At 42.5% G+C, this 17,993-nt stretch overlaps 1 protein-coding gene across 3 annotated transcripts in view; it reads left to right on the forward strand.

The window, feature by feature from the left end:
• Nucleotides 1–17,993, forward strand: part of LOC121552364 (wiskott-Aldrich syndrome protein family member 1) — a 160,734-nt gene that overhangs the window by 66,362 nt on the left and 76,379 nt on the right. For all 3 annotated transcript variants that reach the window (XM_045211303.1, XM_045211304.1, XM_041865245.1), the window contains 2 exons: nucleotides 12,625–12,787; nucleotides 13,037–13,171. In XM_045211303.1, coding sequence (XP_045067238.1) covers nucleotides 12,655–12,787; nucleotides 13,037–13,171 — 268 coding nt within the window. In that variant the 5' untranslated portion in view covers nucleotides 12,625–12,654. The remainder of the gene's footprint in view (nucleotides 1–12,624; nucleotides 12,788–13,036; nucleotides 13,172–17,993) is intronic.

Below are 17,993 nucleotides of genomic sequence, written 5' to 3' on the forward strand. Positions count from 1 at the left end.
ACAGGAGTGGCTTCGGGACAAGTTTCTGAATGTCCTTGAGTTGCCCAGCTAGAGCGTAGACTTGAACCTGATTGAACATCTCTGGAGAGACCTGAAAATAGCTATGCAGCGAAGATCCAATCAGAGAGATGATCTGCAGAGAAGAATGGGAGAAACTCCCCAAATACAGTTTTCCAAGCTTGTGGCATCATACCCAATAATACTTGAGGCTGTAATCGCTGCCAAAGGTGCTTCCACAAAGTACTGAGTAAAAAGTCTGAATACTTATGTAAATGTGATATTTCAGTTGTTGTTTTTTTATACATTTGCAAAAAATTATAAAAACCTGTTTTTGCTAAGTCATTATGGGGTATTGTGTGTAGATTGATGAGGGAAAAAACAATTGAATCTATTTTAGAATATGGCTGTAACGTAACAAAATGTAGGAAGGTCAAGGGGTCTGAATACTTTCTGAATGCACTGTCCAGTATGTTGAGGTTGACGGAGCATCAAATTGCCTCTCAGCACTGGTAACCAAGGGGTGGCAACAGGGTCCTGAAAAAGGTCACCACACACAGGGTCAACTGGAGGCCCAACTGGAAGTGTGTTTGAGCATGCGTGCATAAGACATCGAGAGGGAGCGAGAGAGCGAGAGACTAAGGGGGATGGATGAGAGGAGGGTAGGAGGTGTAGGCTAGTAGTTCGTGGGGGTTGGGCTACTATGGTGCTCTCATCATGTTTTATGGTTTTTAAGAATGTGTCACAGTAGTTTGAAATACATCCGATAGATGTTAAAGCCCTCTTAGATAAATACGAGGGCTGATCATTACCCTATATGGAGGCGGCTGAGATCTATTAAGAGCATTCTAACATGACTCACATCAGCAAACCATTTAACAGGCTTCCTACTAGCCCATAAAGAAGTTTGTCCTTAGTTGCTAGTGCTAGTAATGCCTCTTCTGGACTACTTTTTGAGGGGGATATGCTTCATGATCATATTAATTGTTCCATGACTGTAACATCATTATAGAGTCCTATAGAAATTAAATACATCAGCGATTAATTAAGACATAGAATACTAGTTGAAACTAATGACTGTTTCTTTAGTAGCTGGTTTATCAGTCAGCATATTGCACCTTGTCTGCTTTCCACTCCATCAAACATGTGTCTGCCTTGATTACAGAGCTGATTCATTAATGTCATTATGATTAATTAATGTCAGGGAGGGAGAGGATGGCTGGTTGGACATGATAGACTACCATTGTCTCACAGAGAAAGAGCCTGTCATTTAGTCTGCTGTTGAGCCTAAATGTCCCTCTTGGTTAATTTACAGTAAATGGAGCCTATTCTTTCTTTCATCTTTCTTTACCCTCACTCGCTGTAAATTTTTATTTATTTATTTCCTCTTTCTTCTCCTCCAGTCCTCTCCTCTCTCCATCTCCCTCCCTCTGTTTCAGAATCTTTCTTTACCCATTTAGTTAAATGGAGCTTCACGATTGAAGAGAAACAGTGTCAGTGGGGAAAATGCTGAGTAAGAAAAGCTACCTGAGAATGAGTATTTTCTACAAGTACAGTGCATTCAGACCCCTTGACTTTTTCCACATTTTGTTACATTACAGCCTTATTCTAAAATGGATTAAAACACATTTTTCTCATCAATCTACACACAATACCCCATAATGACAAAAGAACAGAAATATCACATTTACATAAGTATTCAGACCCTTTACTCAGTACTTTGTTGAAGCACCTTTGGCAGCAATTACAGCCTCGGGTCTTCTTGGGTATGACGCTACAAGCTTGGCATACATGTATTTGAGGAGTTTCTCCCATTCTTCCCTGCAGATCGTCTAAAGCTCTGTCAGGTTGGATGGGGAGCATCACTGCACAGCTATTTTCAGGTCTCTTCAGAGATGTTAGATCGGGTTCAAGTCTGGGCTCTGGCTGGGCCACTCAAGGACATTCAGAGACTTGTCCCGAAGCCACTCCTGCGTTGTCTTGGCTGTGTGCTTATGGTCGTTGTCGTGTTGGCAGGTGAACCTTCGCCCCCAGTCTGAGGTCCTGAGCGCTGCTTCACTGTAGGGATGGTGCCAGGTTTCCTCCAGAAGTGACGCTTGGCATTCAGGCCAAAGAGTTCAATCTTGGTTTCATCAGACCAGAGAATCTAGTTTGTCATGGTCTGAGAGTCTTTAGGTGCCTTTTGGCAAACTCCAAGTGGGCTGTCATGTGTCTTTTACTGAGGAGTGGCTTCCGTCTGGCCATAAAGGCCTGATTTGTGGAGTGCTGCAGACATGGTTGTCCTTCTGGAAGGTTCTCCCATCTCCACAGAGGAACTCTGGAGCTCTGTCAGAGTGCCCATTAGGTTCTTGGTCACCTCCTTGAACAAGCCCCTTCTCCCCCAATTGCTCAGTTTGGCCGGGCGGCCAGCTCTAGGAAGAGTCTTGGTGGTTCCAAACTTCTTCTATTTAAGAATGATTGAGGCCACTGTGTTCTTGGGGACCTTCAATGCTGCATAAATGTTTTGGTAGCCTTCCTCAGATCTGTGCCTCCACACAATCCTGTCTCGGAACTCTACGGACAATTCTTTCGACATCAGGGCTTGGTTTTTTCTCTGACATATACTGTCAACTGTTGGACCTTATATAGACAGGTGTGTGCCTTTCCAAATCATGTCCAATCAATTGAATTTACCACAGGTGGTCTCCAATCAAGTTGTAGAAACGTCTCAGGGATGATCAATGGAAACAGGTAGCACCTGAGCTCAATTTCGAGTCTCATAGCAAAGGGTCTGAATACTTATGTAAATAAGGTATTTCTTTTTTTCATTTTTAACAAATGTTCAATACTTTCCAAAAAGCTGTTTTCGCTTTGTCATTATGGGGTATTGTGTGTAGATTGATGAGGACATTTGTTTTATTTAATCCATTTTAGAATAAGCCTGTAACGGAACAAAATGTGGAAAAAGGGAAGGGGTCTGAATAATTTCAGAATGCACTGTATGTGTTTTAACTTTCCCCCATGTGTACTGTATGCATTATTCATTAGAGAGAGAGAGAGAGAGAGAGAGAGAGAGAGAGAGAGAGAGAGAGAGAGAGAGAGAGAGAGAGAGAGAGAGAGAGAGAGAGATTCTAGGTTTGGTTGCTTTCAGTGAGCTAGTGTGAGTGTAAAGCGTTTATATTTTTTTCTTTCATAAGCATTGCCTTATTTTTATTACTGTCATTCATATTCCATTTACCCAGCTCAATGTAACATCGATAGGTTTAGGCTACTACATTATACTAAAATTGTCCCTATACCCATCATGAGATTGCTACAACCTAGCCTATGAATGAAAGTTTACAACGTAGGTGCACAGGTCGAGAGAAGTTTGAGTAGTCAGGGTGACAGACATTGACACATTCAAAACCGCCTTGCACAATCTTGCATGCATCTAGCTGATCTAGGGTGTAATCATTAGTCCAACAGTTGCAAACAATATTTTATATTGGACAATTCGGGTATGTTCATCCCAGTTTCGTTCCATTTGCTTCTGTTTAAGAAACGTTTTTCAACAGAATCAGCGGAATTAATACACCCCTGATCACACGCAAACACAGTTCACTTTCATAGCAGCCACATATAAACATCATGATCCCTTTGATAGTTGGATCATTCCTTCTCGCATCTACACACTCTCCTCCTCTCACCTTTTCCCTTCACTTGTGGACTTCAGTGCACAACACATCAGCTGTCTGTGACCAGGCTATCATTTTTTTTCAAGCCAAACCTTCATATTATAACCACTAACCGCTACACACAGCCTACATCGTTGTCACCATATTAGCTAACGTCAAGTCAACATAGCTACTAGAACTAGTGCGTTAGTAAACCCGCTACAATCATGCAGTACAGTGTACATTTAGCAAGCAGTTTAGTTACACCTGTCATGCTAAATAAATTCCCAAAGTGTCCCCCGGCCAAAAAGTGTCCCCCTCTGCATCACAATGGGATTCGCTAAACTATTAGCGTCCGTTTCTATATCAACGGTGTGATGACCTAATGATTAGAATTTTGGAGATCATTACAGCCTAAATTACGTTCTTTTCATCATCGCTATGCAAACAAGGCTGATTTCCGCGACAGTTTCGCTGTTTACAACATAAAATCCATGTCTTAAACATTGCTACATTTCGGAAATAGCAAAGAAAACTGCTTGACACATGAACGTTACTTACCTTACAGATCAAAAAGTCAGTTAATCTCCACTCCATTCATATGCAAATCCATTTGATTCATACACTGGCTTGTCTGGCTGTCATATTTTTATTTTAACCTGCCCTTTCCTTATCTACACTGACATAATATGATTTCAGAAGTCCTCTATTATGATTCAGTTTTTTCTATCTCGCATAGCTCATTAGTACACCCTTGTGGTTGAATATATATGTATATATTTTAGGTCCTAGGATACAACAATGAATAATGTGGAACAAATAAATACCATCAAAGGATACCTTACAACTTACAATAATGAACACCTCGTGAAACAGCTGTGAAAACCAACCTGGTAATATTTAAGATTTTAATACATACACTTTGATATTTTATTGGTACAGTTGTGCCATTAATTTATTTTCACAGATTTTTTTTTTCTACACTCACATGGCAATCATAGACTAAAATACTTATTTCTGGTGTGTGGAATATAGAGGAGGTGGTTGCTGTGTGAGTGGGAGGTTCTGCCTGTCACTTGTTCTCAACAGGCAGCCAGTCTCAGAAGGGGGACTCGAAGAGGGAGACTGCAAAGTCCAAGCACTGCTGCTCTCTTTGTTCTGAGTGTTTTTAGTTAATCTGTGTATCTCACATATTATGTGCCCAGTATGATAGAGCAAGAAAACTTTTTAGCAGATATAAAGTATTCACCCCTCTTGGCAAAAAAATTGAATTTGAGTGTGGATAACTATTCACCCCCCCAACCACTCGAGTGTTGCTTTAGCAGTATGCTTAGTGTCATTGTCCTGCTGGAAGGTGAACCTCCATCCTAGTCTCAAATCTCTGGAAGACTGAAACAGGTTTCCCTCAAGAATTTCCCTGTATTTAGTGCCATCCATCATTCCTTCAATTCTGACCAGTTTCCCAGTCCCTGCCGATGAAAAACATTCCCAGAGCATGATGCTGCCACCACCATGCTTCACTGTGGGGATGGTGTTCTCGGGGTGATGAGAGGTGTTGGGTTTGCTCCAGACATAGCGTTTTCCTTGATGGCCAAAAAGCTCAATTTTAGTCTCATCTGACCAGAGTACCTTCTTCCATATTTTTGGGGAGTCTCCCACATGCCTTTTGGCGAACACCAAACGTGTTTGCTTATTTTTTTCTTTAAGCAATTACTTTTTTTCTGGCAACTCTTCCATAAAGCCCAGCTCTGTGGAGTGTACGGCTTAAAGTGGTCCTATGGACAGATAGTTCAATCTCCGCTGTGGAGCTTTGCAGCTCCTTCAGGGTTATCTTTGGTCTCTTTGTTGCCTCTCTGATTAATGCCCTCCTTGCCTGGTCCGTGAGTTTTGGTGGGCGGCCCTCTCTTGGCAGGTTTATTGTGGTGCCATATTCTTTCCATTTTTTAATAATGGATTTAATGGTGCTCCGTGGGATGTTCAAAGTTTCTGATATTTTTTTATAACCCAACCCTGATCTTTACTTCTCCACAACTTTGTCTCTGACGTGTTTGGAGAGCTCCTTGGTCTTCATTTCGCCGCTTGCTTGGTGGTGCCCCTTGCTTAGTGGTGTTGCGGACTCTGGGGCCTTTCAGAACAGGTGTAAATATACTGAGATCATGTGACACTTAGATTGCACACAGGTTAACTTTATTTAACTAATTATGTACTTCTGAAGGTAATTGGTTGCACCAGATCTTATTTAGGGGCTTCATAGCAAAGGGGGTGAATACATACAGTGGGGAAAAAAGTATTTAGTCAGCCACCAATTGTGCAAGTTCTCCCACTTAAAAAGATGAGAGAGGCCTGTAATTTTCATCATAGGTACACGTCAACTATGACAGACAAAATGAGAAAAAAAAATCCAGAAAATCACATTGTAGGATTTTTTATGAATTTATTTGCAAATTATGGTGGAAAATAAGTATTTGGTCAATAACAAAAGTTTCTCAATACTTTGTTATATACCCTTTGTTGGCAATGACACAGGTCAAACATTTTCTGTAAGTCTTCACACACTGTTGCTGGAATTTTGGCCCATTCCTCCATGCAGATCTCCTCTAGAGCAGTGATGTTTTGGGGCTGTCGCTGGGCAACACGGACTTTCAACTCCCTCCAAAGATTTTCTATGGGGTTGAGATCTGGAGACTGGCTAGGCCACTCCAGGACCTTGAAATGCTTCTTACGAAGCCACTCCTTCGTTGCCCGGGCGGTGTGTTTGGGATCATTGTCATGCTGAAAGACCCAGCCACGTTTCATCTTCAATGCCCTTGCTGATGGAAGGAGGTTTTCACTCAAAATCTCACGATACATGGCCCCATTCATTCTTTCCTTTACAGGGATCAGTCGTCCTGGTCCCTTTGCAGAAAAAACAGCCCCAAAGCATGATGTTTCCACCCCCATGCTTCACAGTAGGTATGGTGTTCTTTGGATGCAACTCAGCATTCTTTGTCCTCCAAACACGACGAGTTGAGTTTTTACCAAAAAGTTATATTTTGGTTTCATCTGACCATATGACATTCTCCCAATCCTCTTCTGGATCATCCAAATGCACTCTAGCAAACTTCAGATGGGCCTGGACATGTACTGGCTTAAGCAGGGGGACACGTCTGGCACTGCAGGATTTGAGTCCCTGGTGGCGTAGTGTGTTACTGATGGTAGGCTTTGTTACTTTGGTCCCAGCTCTCTGCAGGTCATTCACTAGGTCCCCCCGTGTGGTTCTGGGATTTTTGCTCACCGTTCTTGTGATCATTTTGACCCCACGGGGTGAGATCTTGCGTGGAGCCCCAGATCGAGGGAGATTATTAGTGGTTTTGTATGTCTTCCATTTCCTAATAATTGCTCCCACAGTTGATTTCTTCAAACCAATCTGCTTACCTATTGCAGATTCAGTCTTCCAAGCCTGGTGCAGGTCTACAATTTTGTTTCTGGTGTCCTTTGACAGCTCTTTGGTCTTGGTCATAGCGGAGTTTGGAGTGTGACTGTTTGAGGTTGTGGACAGGTGTCTTTTATACTGATAACAAGTTCAAACAGGTGCCATTAATACAGGTAACGAGTGGAGGACAGAGGAGCCTCTTAAAGAAGAAGTTACAGGTCTGTGAGAGCCAGAAATCTTGCTTGTTTGTAGGTGACCAAATACTTATTTTCCACCATAATTTGCAAATAAATTCATAAAAAATCCTACAATGTGATTTTCTGGAATTGTTTTTCTCATTTTGTCTGTCATAGTTGACGTGTACCTATGATGAAAATTACAGGCCTCTCTCATCTTTTTAAGTGGGAGAACTTGCACAATTGGTGGCTGACTAAATACTTTTTTTCCCCACTGTATGCACGCACCACTTTTCCGTTATTTATTTTTTAGAAATTTATGAAACAAGTTATTTTTACTAAATTGTGTATGTACATTACATGAAATCCAAATAAATCCATTTAAATTACAGGTTGTAATGCAACAAAATAGGAAAAACACCAAGGGGGATGAATACTTTTGCAAGGCACTGTAATGACAACATGACAATAACAGTAGCTGTAGATGATTTAATGAAAAGTTGGAAAGTGGTTAGTAATGGAGGAGATCAGGTGGATCCACGTCTGGGTGTTGGGCAGAACCCCTAGGTCCTGGAGAACAGGAGAAGACTTAAAGGGAACAGGGTAGGAGACAGAGACGTAAATAAGCAAACACACAGGTTACACTTTACTGTGAGAACATGTGATGGATTAGTGCAGTGTTATAAATGGGAGTATGTACTTTTCAACACTTTTGGAAGGTATAGCCTACCTCAAGCTGGTCCCCCTCTGACTCAGAGCACAGAGAATCAGACTCATCCGAACTCACTGGCTCTGGTGGATGGGATACCTCCTGGAGGGGTTCGGACAGTCGATGGTCCTAAAGTCATTTGGAGAGGTAAATTGAAGAGGTACATTTTTATAAGCTCAGCATAACTACAATTTCTTGCTTTCTCAAATCTCAACCAAAGCTTAACATACTTTGTCTATTGGGCTTCACAGAAGTGTAGGGCGTCAGTGCTTTCAGTGGTCGACCGTCCAACTGCTCCAACTGGAGAATATTGTTGGCTTCCACCGAGGTAACCCTAGGAAGACAAAGAGAAAAATATCAGTGTTAGGTAAACTAAAACTATCTTTAGGTTATTTTGTGTGCAAGTGCAAATAGTTATTATCTGAGATGTTTTATATTCACCTTAACAGATGGTGACCGCAGCTAGGAGCGAAAGAGCAGAGAGGTTTCCCAGGTCTCACCTTCCTTTCGTCCTTCTTCCAAACCAAGTAATTTGCCCGGATGTCGTAGCACTTGGTCCCCTTCTTGATTCTGCTCCGGTAGCTCTCCTTCTGTTTCTCCTGCGCCTTGTCGATGTTCAGTCTCACCTTGATTGATAACAGGAATAAATGCAATTATATTTCATATTACAAATACATTTCTTACATATCTCTTGGAGGGCCAGAAAATAAATGAACAGTGGACAAACATTTTTAGCTGGTCAAAAACCTCCACATCCTTCTCAGTCCGTGCCTGAAGGTGGTCCTCGAAGGCGTTCTGTTCTGGTTTGAGAACTTCCACTACATCAAGTGTGGTTTCAGTGATCTGAAAGTATGTTATACAAAAATAGCAATAGACAAACAACAACACTAAGTAAATCCCAAATTTGAAACACTACAGTATATGCAATAATTGTATATACAGTCGTGGTCAAAAGTATTGGTCTTCACAAAGTTCGCTGCTTCAGTGTTACGAGATATTTTTGTCAGATGTTACTATGGTATACTGAAGTATAATTACAAGCATTCCATAAGTGTCAAAGGCTTTTATTGACAATTACATTACGTTTATGCAAAGCGTCAATATTTGCAGTGTTGACCCTTCTTTTTCAGACCTCTGCAATCCGCCCTGGCATGCTGTCAATTAACTTCTGGGCCACATCCTGACTGATGGCAGCCCATTCTTGCATAATCAATGCTTGGAGTTTGTCAGAATTTGTGGGTTTTTGTTTGTCCACCCGCCTCTTGAGGATCGACCACAAGTTCTCAATGGGATTAAGGTCTGGGGAGTTTCCTGGCCATGGACCCAAAATGTCGATGTTTTGTTCCCCGAGCCACTTCGTTATCACTTTTGCCTTATGGCAAGGTGCTCCATCATGCTGGAAAAGGCATTGGTCATCACCAAACTGTTCTTGGATGGTTGGGAGAAGTTGCTCTCGGAGGATGTGTTGGTACCATTCTTTATTCATGGCTGTGTTCTTAGACAAAATTGTGAGTGAGCCCACTCCCTTGGCTGAGAAGCAACCCCACACATGAATAGTCTCAGGATGCTTTACTGTTGGCATGACACAGGACTGATGGTAGCGCTCACCTTGTCTTCTCCGGACAATGTGTTTTCCGGATGCCCCAAACAATCGGAAAGGGGATTCATCAGAGAAAATGACTTTACCCCAGTCCTCAACAGTCCAATCCCTGTACCTTTTGCAGAATATCAGTCTGTCCCTGATGTTTTTCCTGCAGAGAAATGGCTTCTTTGCTGCCCTTCTTGACACCAGGCCATCCTCCAAAAGTCTTCGCCTCACTGTGCGTGCAGATGCACTCACACCTGCCTGCTGCCATTCCTGAGCAAGCTCTGCACTGGTGGTGCCCCGATCCCGCAGCTGAATCAACTTTAGGAGACGGTCCTGGCGCTTGCTGGACTTTCTTGGACGCCCTGACGCCTTCTTCACAACAATTGAACCTCTCTCCTTGAAGTTCTTGATGATACGATAAATGGTTGGTTTAAGTGCAATCTTACTAGCAGCAATATCCTTGCCTGTGAAGCCCTTTTTTGTGCAAAGCAATTATTGACGGCACGTGTTTCCTTGCAGGTAACCATGGTTAACAGAGGACAATGATTTCAAGCACCACCCTCATTTTAAAGCTTCCAGTCTGTTATTCTAACTCAATCAGAATGACAGAGTGATCTCCAGCCTTGTCCTCTTCAACACTCTCACCTGTGTTAACGAGAGAATCACTGACATGATGGCAGCTGGTCCTTTTGTGGCAGGGCTGAAATGCAGTGGAAATGTTTTTTGGGGATTAAGTTCATTTTCATGGCAAAGAGGGACTTTGCAATTAATTGCAATTAATCTGATCACTCTTCATGACATTCTGGAGTATATGCAAATTGCCATCATCAAAACTGTGGCAGCAGACTTTGTGAAAATTAGTATTTGTGTCATTCTCAAAACTTTTAACCACGACTGTACAATTGCATTGTTTACCTCAGTCAACAGCTGCGGCTCTGGTCCGTACTCGGTGGAGGCCTGGATGCTGCTGTTGTGTGCAAAGAGAATTACCTTCAGGTTGTTCTCCCACCCTTCCTGGTACCAACCAAGGGACTTGCCCATGGCAGTCTTGAGGGTCTGGTTGGTCCATTCACCAAACCTGGAGGAGGGGGTAGGAAAGCGATATCTATTGGCAATGTAAGATTTTGAAATATGTCTGATTATGTACCATGGAAAAACAAAAACAAATTGTAAAAAAATAATTAAAACAAACCATTGGTGACAGAATATAACCTATAACATCCGTACCTTGTTCCAGCATTCATGACCTCGGTCACTCAAGATAACCTCAGGAGAACCGTGGGTGTTGAAGATGTCCATCATCACCTTGGAGTTGGCCTCGCCAGTCTCGTCCTTGATGGGTATCATAAAAAACTAAAATAAATGTTTGGTTCCAAGTACCCTTTTTAATGGGTTACAGAAGGGAATTTATAGTTAAGCACGTTCTCTTCCTTTACTGACTTTAATGGGTATTGCCTCCACCCACATGGTAAAGTGATCAGTCGCCGTCAGACACCAGCTGTTGCCATTCCTGGATTTCGTGAAGGGTCCGATGAGGTCCACCCCTAACATTTAAAGTGTTAGAGAGAAGATTACTTTATTCTTACCCGTATCTGTGTTATACAGTATGCAGATTTTCATATTTGTAAGGATACTGACACACACACACACACACACACACACATTCTATAATATTGAACTCTGCTGTGGTCAAATAAAGCAACCATTACAAAACAACTTGTCAGGGCAAAATTTTAATTGGGACACTTACCGATCATGTGCCATGGTGAAACAACTTTGATGGGCTTCAACTCCGACGACACAGTCTTCGCCCTCTCAAACTTCTGGCAGGCTAGACAGGGTACTGAGCTTTTAAGCAAAAAGTGACACACTGAAACATTGTGTGCTCTCTGAAATGACATTCATTGAAATCATAATAATTTCAGATATAATAGAATGCGATTGATAAACAAAAGGTTATTTCACTTGCCCAGCTGTCCACCTCATTGACAATTCCCCGTCAGAAGAAGCGTAGGTTGATTTTGGCAATCATGTGCTTCACTCCGAAATGGCCAGCATGCATCTCGGTCAGCACGGCCTCCTTCTCCTCCTTAGTAAAAATCTCCCTCCTGTGTGGCTGTCCATCCTTGCCCCGTAGGTACATATGATTGCCTAACAAGTTGGAAGAGAAGAGTTGTTGAAATACTCAAGTCTAAGTACATTTGCACTGCTGTCTTTCTCTGTTTCTCTCTCTCCATCTCTCTCTCGGTCTGTCTTCCACTCTCTTCCCACCTCTCTCTCTCTCTCCCTCTCTCTCTCTCTCTCTCTCTCTCTCTCTCTCTCTGTGTCTGTTTAGCGAAGACACCTAGTTAAGGGCATTTTGAATTACCATAATTGCTTACACCTATCCATTTGATTGATCAGGTTGAACTTATAGCTAGATACCTCAATATGACAGACATATAACTATATCAAACCATGTGTTTGATACCATTCCATTGACTCCATTCCAGACATTATTATGAGCCATCCTTCCCTCAGAAGTCTCCACTGAACTATATGTGTAGCTAGCAACATTGGCCATACTGTGTCTATTCCATGTAATGCTCTACTTTTGAGTCCTATAATTTACATTTTCGTCATTTAGCTGACACTTTTATCCAGAGCTACTTACAGGAGCAATTATGGTTAAGTGCCTTGCTCAAGGGCACATCGACAGATGTTTCACCTAGTCAGCTCTGGGATTTGAACCAGCGACCTTTCAGTTACTGGCCCAACGCTCTTAACTGCTAGACTACCTGCCGCCATAGGAATGGATCACTACACCTCTACAGAGGGGGACTACTTTTCGTGGATGTTTGGAACAAATGGAGCCTATTATTTGTGTGTGTAGGCTAGTTCATGCTGTGTTGGAAGCCTTGTAGCAGTCTGTACTGTAATTAGTACATAATTGCAACATAATTGTACAGTAATAGGCCTAATTGTACAGTAATAATTGTATAATTGTACATTATTAAAGGCTTAATATAACTCAACTATTGAGTTTTATCCGCTTTAGGTGTGGTAGTGGTAAAGGTAGAGGTATCCAGGGATGTAATAACTTAACTCTCCCTCCCTCCTTTCTCCAGGTGTGGTAGCCGTGGTCGAGGTATCCCAGGATGCCGTTGGTGAAGAGGACTATCGAGCCCAGGCACCTGTGCCACACGGTGCTGCCGCGGGCCATCAAGAACGAGCTGGAGTGTGTGACCAATGTGTCCCTGGCTAACGTCATCCGACAGCTCAGCAGCCTCAGTGAGTCACACACAATGTCTGCACACATACACACCTTAATAATACACACACACGGACACGCCGAAAACACGTTGTTGCACACGCATGCTCACACACACTGTTCACACTCACACCTAAACAACACACTTCGTACCCACATTTTTCTGTTAGGTAAGCACGTTTCTTCTTTTATTATGCTTGACTGTATTACTGCATTATACTTAAGTGTGTGTATTAAGTGTATGTTCTCTGTGTGTGTGTGTTCTACAGGTAAGTACGCAGAGGATCTGTTTGGGGAGCTGTTCAACGAGGCCCACTCCTTCTCCTTCCGGGTCAACTCCCTCCAGGAGCGCGTGGACCGCCTCTCTATCAGCGTCACTCAGCTAGATCCTAAAGAGGAGGAGCGTGAGTACCACACACCATGTTTTACATATCTCAACCTAAAGAGGAGCGTGAGTACCACACACCATGTTTTACATATCTCGACCTAAAGAGGAGTGTGAGTACAAACACACACACACCAGTGTCAAACACAAACACACATATATGCAGGCAACCGTACTCTCACACTCAGACACTCTATCCTCACACACTCCTTTCTCTAGCACTTCCACCACTAATTATTCCTTATCAGGATAAACCCATTCCTGTGTGTGTGTGTGTGTGTGTGTGTGTGTGTTAATGGCCTTATTAGAGGAACAGGCCACAGTGAGACGGTGTCATCTATCATCCCAGCAGCTCCAAAGAGCCACACTGTATAAACCAAACCCTCCACACACAGACACTCCCTCATCCGCAGGCTCAATAAGCCCTCATTATAGCCATTCTAACCAGACGTCCACTGATTCACTTAGCTCTGCCTCACACAATGGCCTGTCTTTGTGAGCAAATGAGATATCCAGATATATGTGATATGTAATAGTGGTTTAATAAAAAGGAGAGGGATAATGCCCGGCTGTCAGTGGAGGGGCCTGGTTAGGGCTGTCAGGTAAAACAAGTTCTAGAGAGAGTGGAGTAGGGGGAGAGAGAGAGAGATGGAGAGAGAGACAGAGAGAGAGTGGGGAGAGAGAGAGGGACTTAGAGAGAAGGAGTGTAGTAGTAAACCAATACCACGCTTCTGTTGCGCCATATCGATTTCCCATTGGCCAACAGGGTTTTTACAGCTTGGATTAGAGAGGTAGAGGTAGATAGATATAGTGCCTTCCGAAAATATTCAAAACCCATGACTTTTTCCACATTTTGTTGTGTTACAGCGTGAATTTAAAATGGATTAAATTGAGATGTTTTTGTCACTGGCCTACACACAATACCCCATAATGACGAAGTGAAAACAGAAAAGTTTGCAAATGTATTGACAATGAAATACAGTGAGGGAAAAAGGTATTTGATCCCCTGCTGATATTGTACGTTTGCCCACTGACAAAGAAATTATCAGTCTATAATTTTAATGGTAGGTTTATTTGAACAGTGAAAGACAGAATAACAACAAAAAAATCCAGAAAAACGCATGTCAAAAATGTTATAAATTGATTTGCATTTTAATGAGGGAAATAAGTATTTGACCCCCTCTCAATCAGAAAGATTTCTGGCTCCCAGGTGTCTTTTATACAGGTAACGAGCTGAGATTAGGAGCACACTCTTAAAGGGAGTGCTCCAAATCTCAGTTTGTTACCTGTATAAAAGACACCTGTCCACAGAAGCAATCAATCAATCAGATTCCAAACTCTCCACCATTGCCAAGACCAAAGAGCTCTCCAAGGATGTCAGGGACAAGATTGTAGACCTACACAAGGCTGCAATGGGATACAAGACCATCGCCAAGCAGCTTGGTGAGAAGGTGACAACAGTTGGTCCGATTATTCGCAAATGGAAGAAACACAAAAGACCTCTCAATCTCCCTCGGCCTGGGGCTCCATGCAAGATCTCACCTCGTGGAGTTGCAATGATCATGAGAACGGTGAGGAATCAGCCCAGAACTACATGGGAGGATTTTGTCAATGATCTCAAGGCAGCTGGGACCATAGTCACCAAGAAAACAATTGGTAACACACTACGCCGTGAAGGACTGAAATCCTGCAGTGCCTGCAAGGTCCCCCTGCTCAAGAAAGCACATATACAGGGCCGTCTGAAGTTTGCCAATGAACATCTGAATGATTCAGAGGAGAACTGGGTGAAAGTGTTGTGGTCAGATGAGACCAAAATCGAGCTCTTTGGCATCAACTCAACTCGCCGTGTTTGGAGGAGGAGGAATGCTGCCTATGATCCCAAGAACACCATCCCCACCGTCAAACATGGAGGTGGAAACATTATGCTTTGGGGGTGTTTTTACTGCTAAGGGGACAGGACAACTTCACCGCATCAAAGGGACGATGGACGGGGCCATGTACTGTCAAATCTTGGGTGAGAACCTCCTTCCCTCAGCCAGGGCATTGAAAATGGGTCGTGGATGGGTATTCCAGCATGACAATGACCCAAAACACACGGCCAAGGCAACAAAGGAGTGGCTCAAGAAGAAGCACATTAAGGTCCTGGAGTGGCCTAGCCAGTCTCCAGACCTTAATCCCATAGAAAATCTGTGGAGGGAGCTGAAGGTTCGAGTTGCCAAACGTCAGCCTCGAAACCTTAATGACTTTGAGAAGATCTGCAAAGAGGAGTGGGACAAAATCCCTCCTTAGATGTGTGCAAACATGGTGGCCAACTACAAGAAACATCTGACCTCTGTGATTGCCAACAAGGGTTTTGCCACCAAGTACTAAGTCATGTTTTGCAGAGGGGTCAAATCCTTATTTCCCTCATTAAAAAGCAAATCAATTTATAAAATATTTGACATGCATTTTTCTGGATTTTTTTGTTTGTTATTCTGTCTCTCACTGTTCAAAGTGTCAGTGGGCAAACGTACAAAATCAGCAGGGGATCAAATACTTTTTTCCCTCACTGTACAAAAATATCTAATTTACATAAGTATTCACACCCACAGTTTTTCTGGGTAAGTCTCTAAGAGCTTTGCACACCTGGATTGTACAAGATTTGCACATTATTCTTTTTAAAATTCTTCAAGCTCTGTCAAGTTGGTTGTTGATCATTGCTAGACAGCCAGTTTCTTGCCATAGATTTTCTAACCGATTTTAAGTCAAAACTATAACAAGGCCACGCCGGAACATTCAGTGTCGTCTTGGTAAGTAACTCCAGTGCATATTTGGCCTGGTGTTTTAGATTATTGTCCTGCTGAAAGGTGAATGTGTCTCCCAGTGTTTGTTGGAAAGCAGACTGAACCAGGTTTTCCTCTAGGATTTTGCCTCTGTTCTGTTTCTTTTTATATATTAAAAACTCCCTAGACCTTGCCGATGACAAGCATACCCATAACATGATGCAGCCACCACCATGCTTGAAAATATGAAGAGTGGTATCGCTTTGTATTCAGGACATAAAGTTAATTTATTTGCCACATTTTTTGCAGTTTTACTTTAGTGCCTTATTGCAAACAGGATGCATGTTTTGGAATATTTTTATTCTGCACAGGCTTCATTCTTTTTACTCTGTTATTTAAGTTAGTATTGTCAAGTAACTACAATGTTGTTGATCCATCCTCAGTTTTCTCCTATCACAGCCATTCAACTCTGTAACTGTTTTATAGTCACCATTGGCCTCATGGTGAAATCCCTGAGTGGTTTCCTTCCTCTCCGGCAATTGAGTTAGGAAGGATACCTGTATCTTTGTAGTGACTGGGTGTATTGAGACACCATCCAAATTGTAATTAATAACTTCACCATGCTCAAAGGGATATTCAATGTCTGCTTTTTTTATTTTTACCCATCTACCAATAGGGTACCCTTTGTGAGGCATTGGAAAATGTCCCTTGTCTTTGTGGTTGAATCTGTGTTTGAATTTCACTGCTCGACTGAGGGACCTTACAGATAATTGTATGTGTGGGGTACAGAGATGAGGTAGTCATTCAAAAATCATATTAAAAATGATCATTGCAGACAGAGTGAGTCCATGCAACTTATTATGTGACTTGTTAAGCAACATTTTACTCCTGAACTTATTTAGGCTTGCCATAAAAAGGGGTTGAATATTTATTGACTCAAAACATTTCAGCTTTTCATTTTTAATTAATTTGTAAACATTTATAATAACATCATTCCACTTTGACATTGAGTGTAGGCCAGTGACAAAAATGTAATCCATTTAATCCATTTAAAAATCAGGCTGTAACACAACAAAATGTGGAATTGTGGAAAAAGTCAAGGGGTGTGAATACTTTCTGAAGGTACTGTATACTATACTGGACTGGGCTACCTCTGTACGTTAGCTCAACACATTGGTACCCAGGCTAGGGGGGAGGGGGCTGTAGTAGAGTTTGTAACTTAGAAGTAAGAGGTAATAATGTTTATTAGTTCACATGATCAATACTTAAAGATTTGAGCATGGCATGTATCAGTGCTGTGTGTGGAGTTGTTGCCTTCTTGGAGTTATTCTTGTATTCACTTTTAGTTATATTAGTGTCCCACTTAGGTCCCTCACAACTTTCACACACACTCCTCCTTTTCTCCTCTTCCTCCATTCTTCCACCGCATCTTCATCCCTCTCTTCCCCCTTCTCCACATATTTGTGCTAATGTTATGATGGGTGTGATTTAATAGTCCAGTCTGCTATAGAGTGAGAGGATATAATACACCCCCCCCAAATTTGTGACTCCACACTGTCTGGGACTAGGACTACTACGGGTTCACCCTGTCATACACACTCTCCAGGGGTTACAGGCTGGACCAACACACAGACACACACACACTTCTCATATACAGGCCCCAAGCAACTCCACAGTACCAGGGTTCAGGAGTTAACAAATCGGCAAGTGTAACAAACACCAAAAAACTCACAGAAACTAAATACTTTGAAGTACAACAAAGCAAACTGTTGAGCTCCTGCTAATCTGAGTTGGCTATCACATCACACACACACACACACACACACACACACACACACACACACACACACACACACATTGGAAGGGTGAGTGTAGCCTGGCTTTATCTCTCCTTGTAATATAAGCCTGCCTTCTGTGTTGTAGCTCCGGCTCTGTCCTATAGGTGACAGTGAATAAGGATCAGATCCATTTGGGTTGGGGTGTGGGGTTGGGGCAGGGTAGTGTGGGTTTGGGTTTGGGTTTGGGTTTGGGTTGGGGCAGGGTGGGGTAGAGGGACAGAGACACGGCTGTATTGCATAA

This window comes from Coregonus clupeaformis, chromosome 36 (genome assembly GCF_020615455.1).
Source record: "Coregonus clupeaformis isolate EN_2021a chromosome 36, ASM2061545v1, whole genome shotgun sequence".
NCBI lineage: Eukaryota > Metazoa > Chordata > Actinopteri > Salmoniformes > Salmonidae > Coregonus > Coregonus clupeaformis.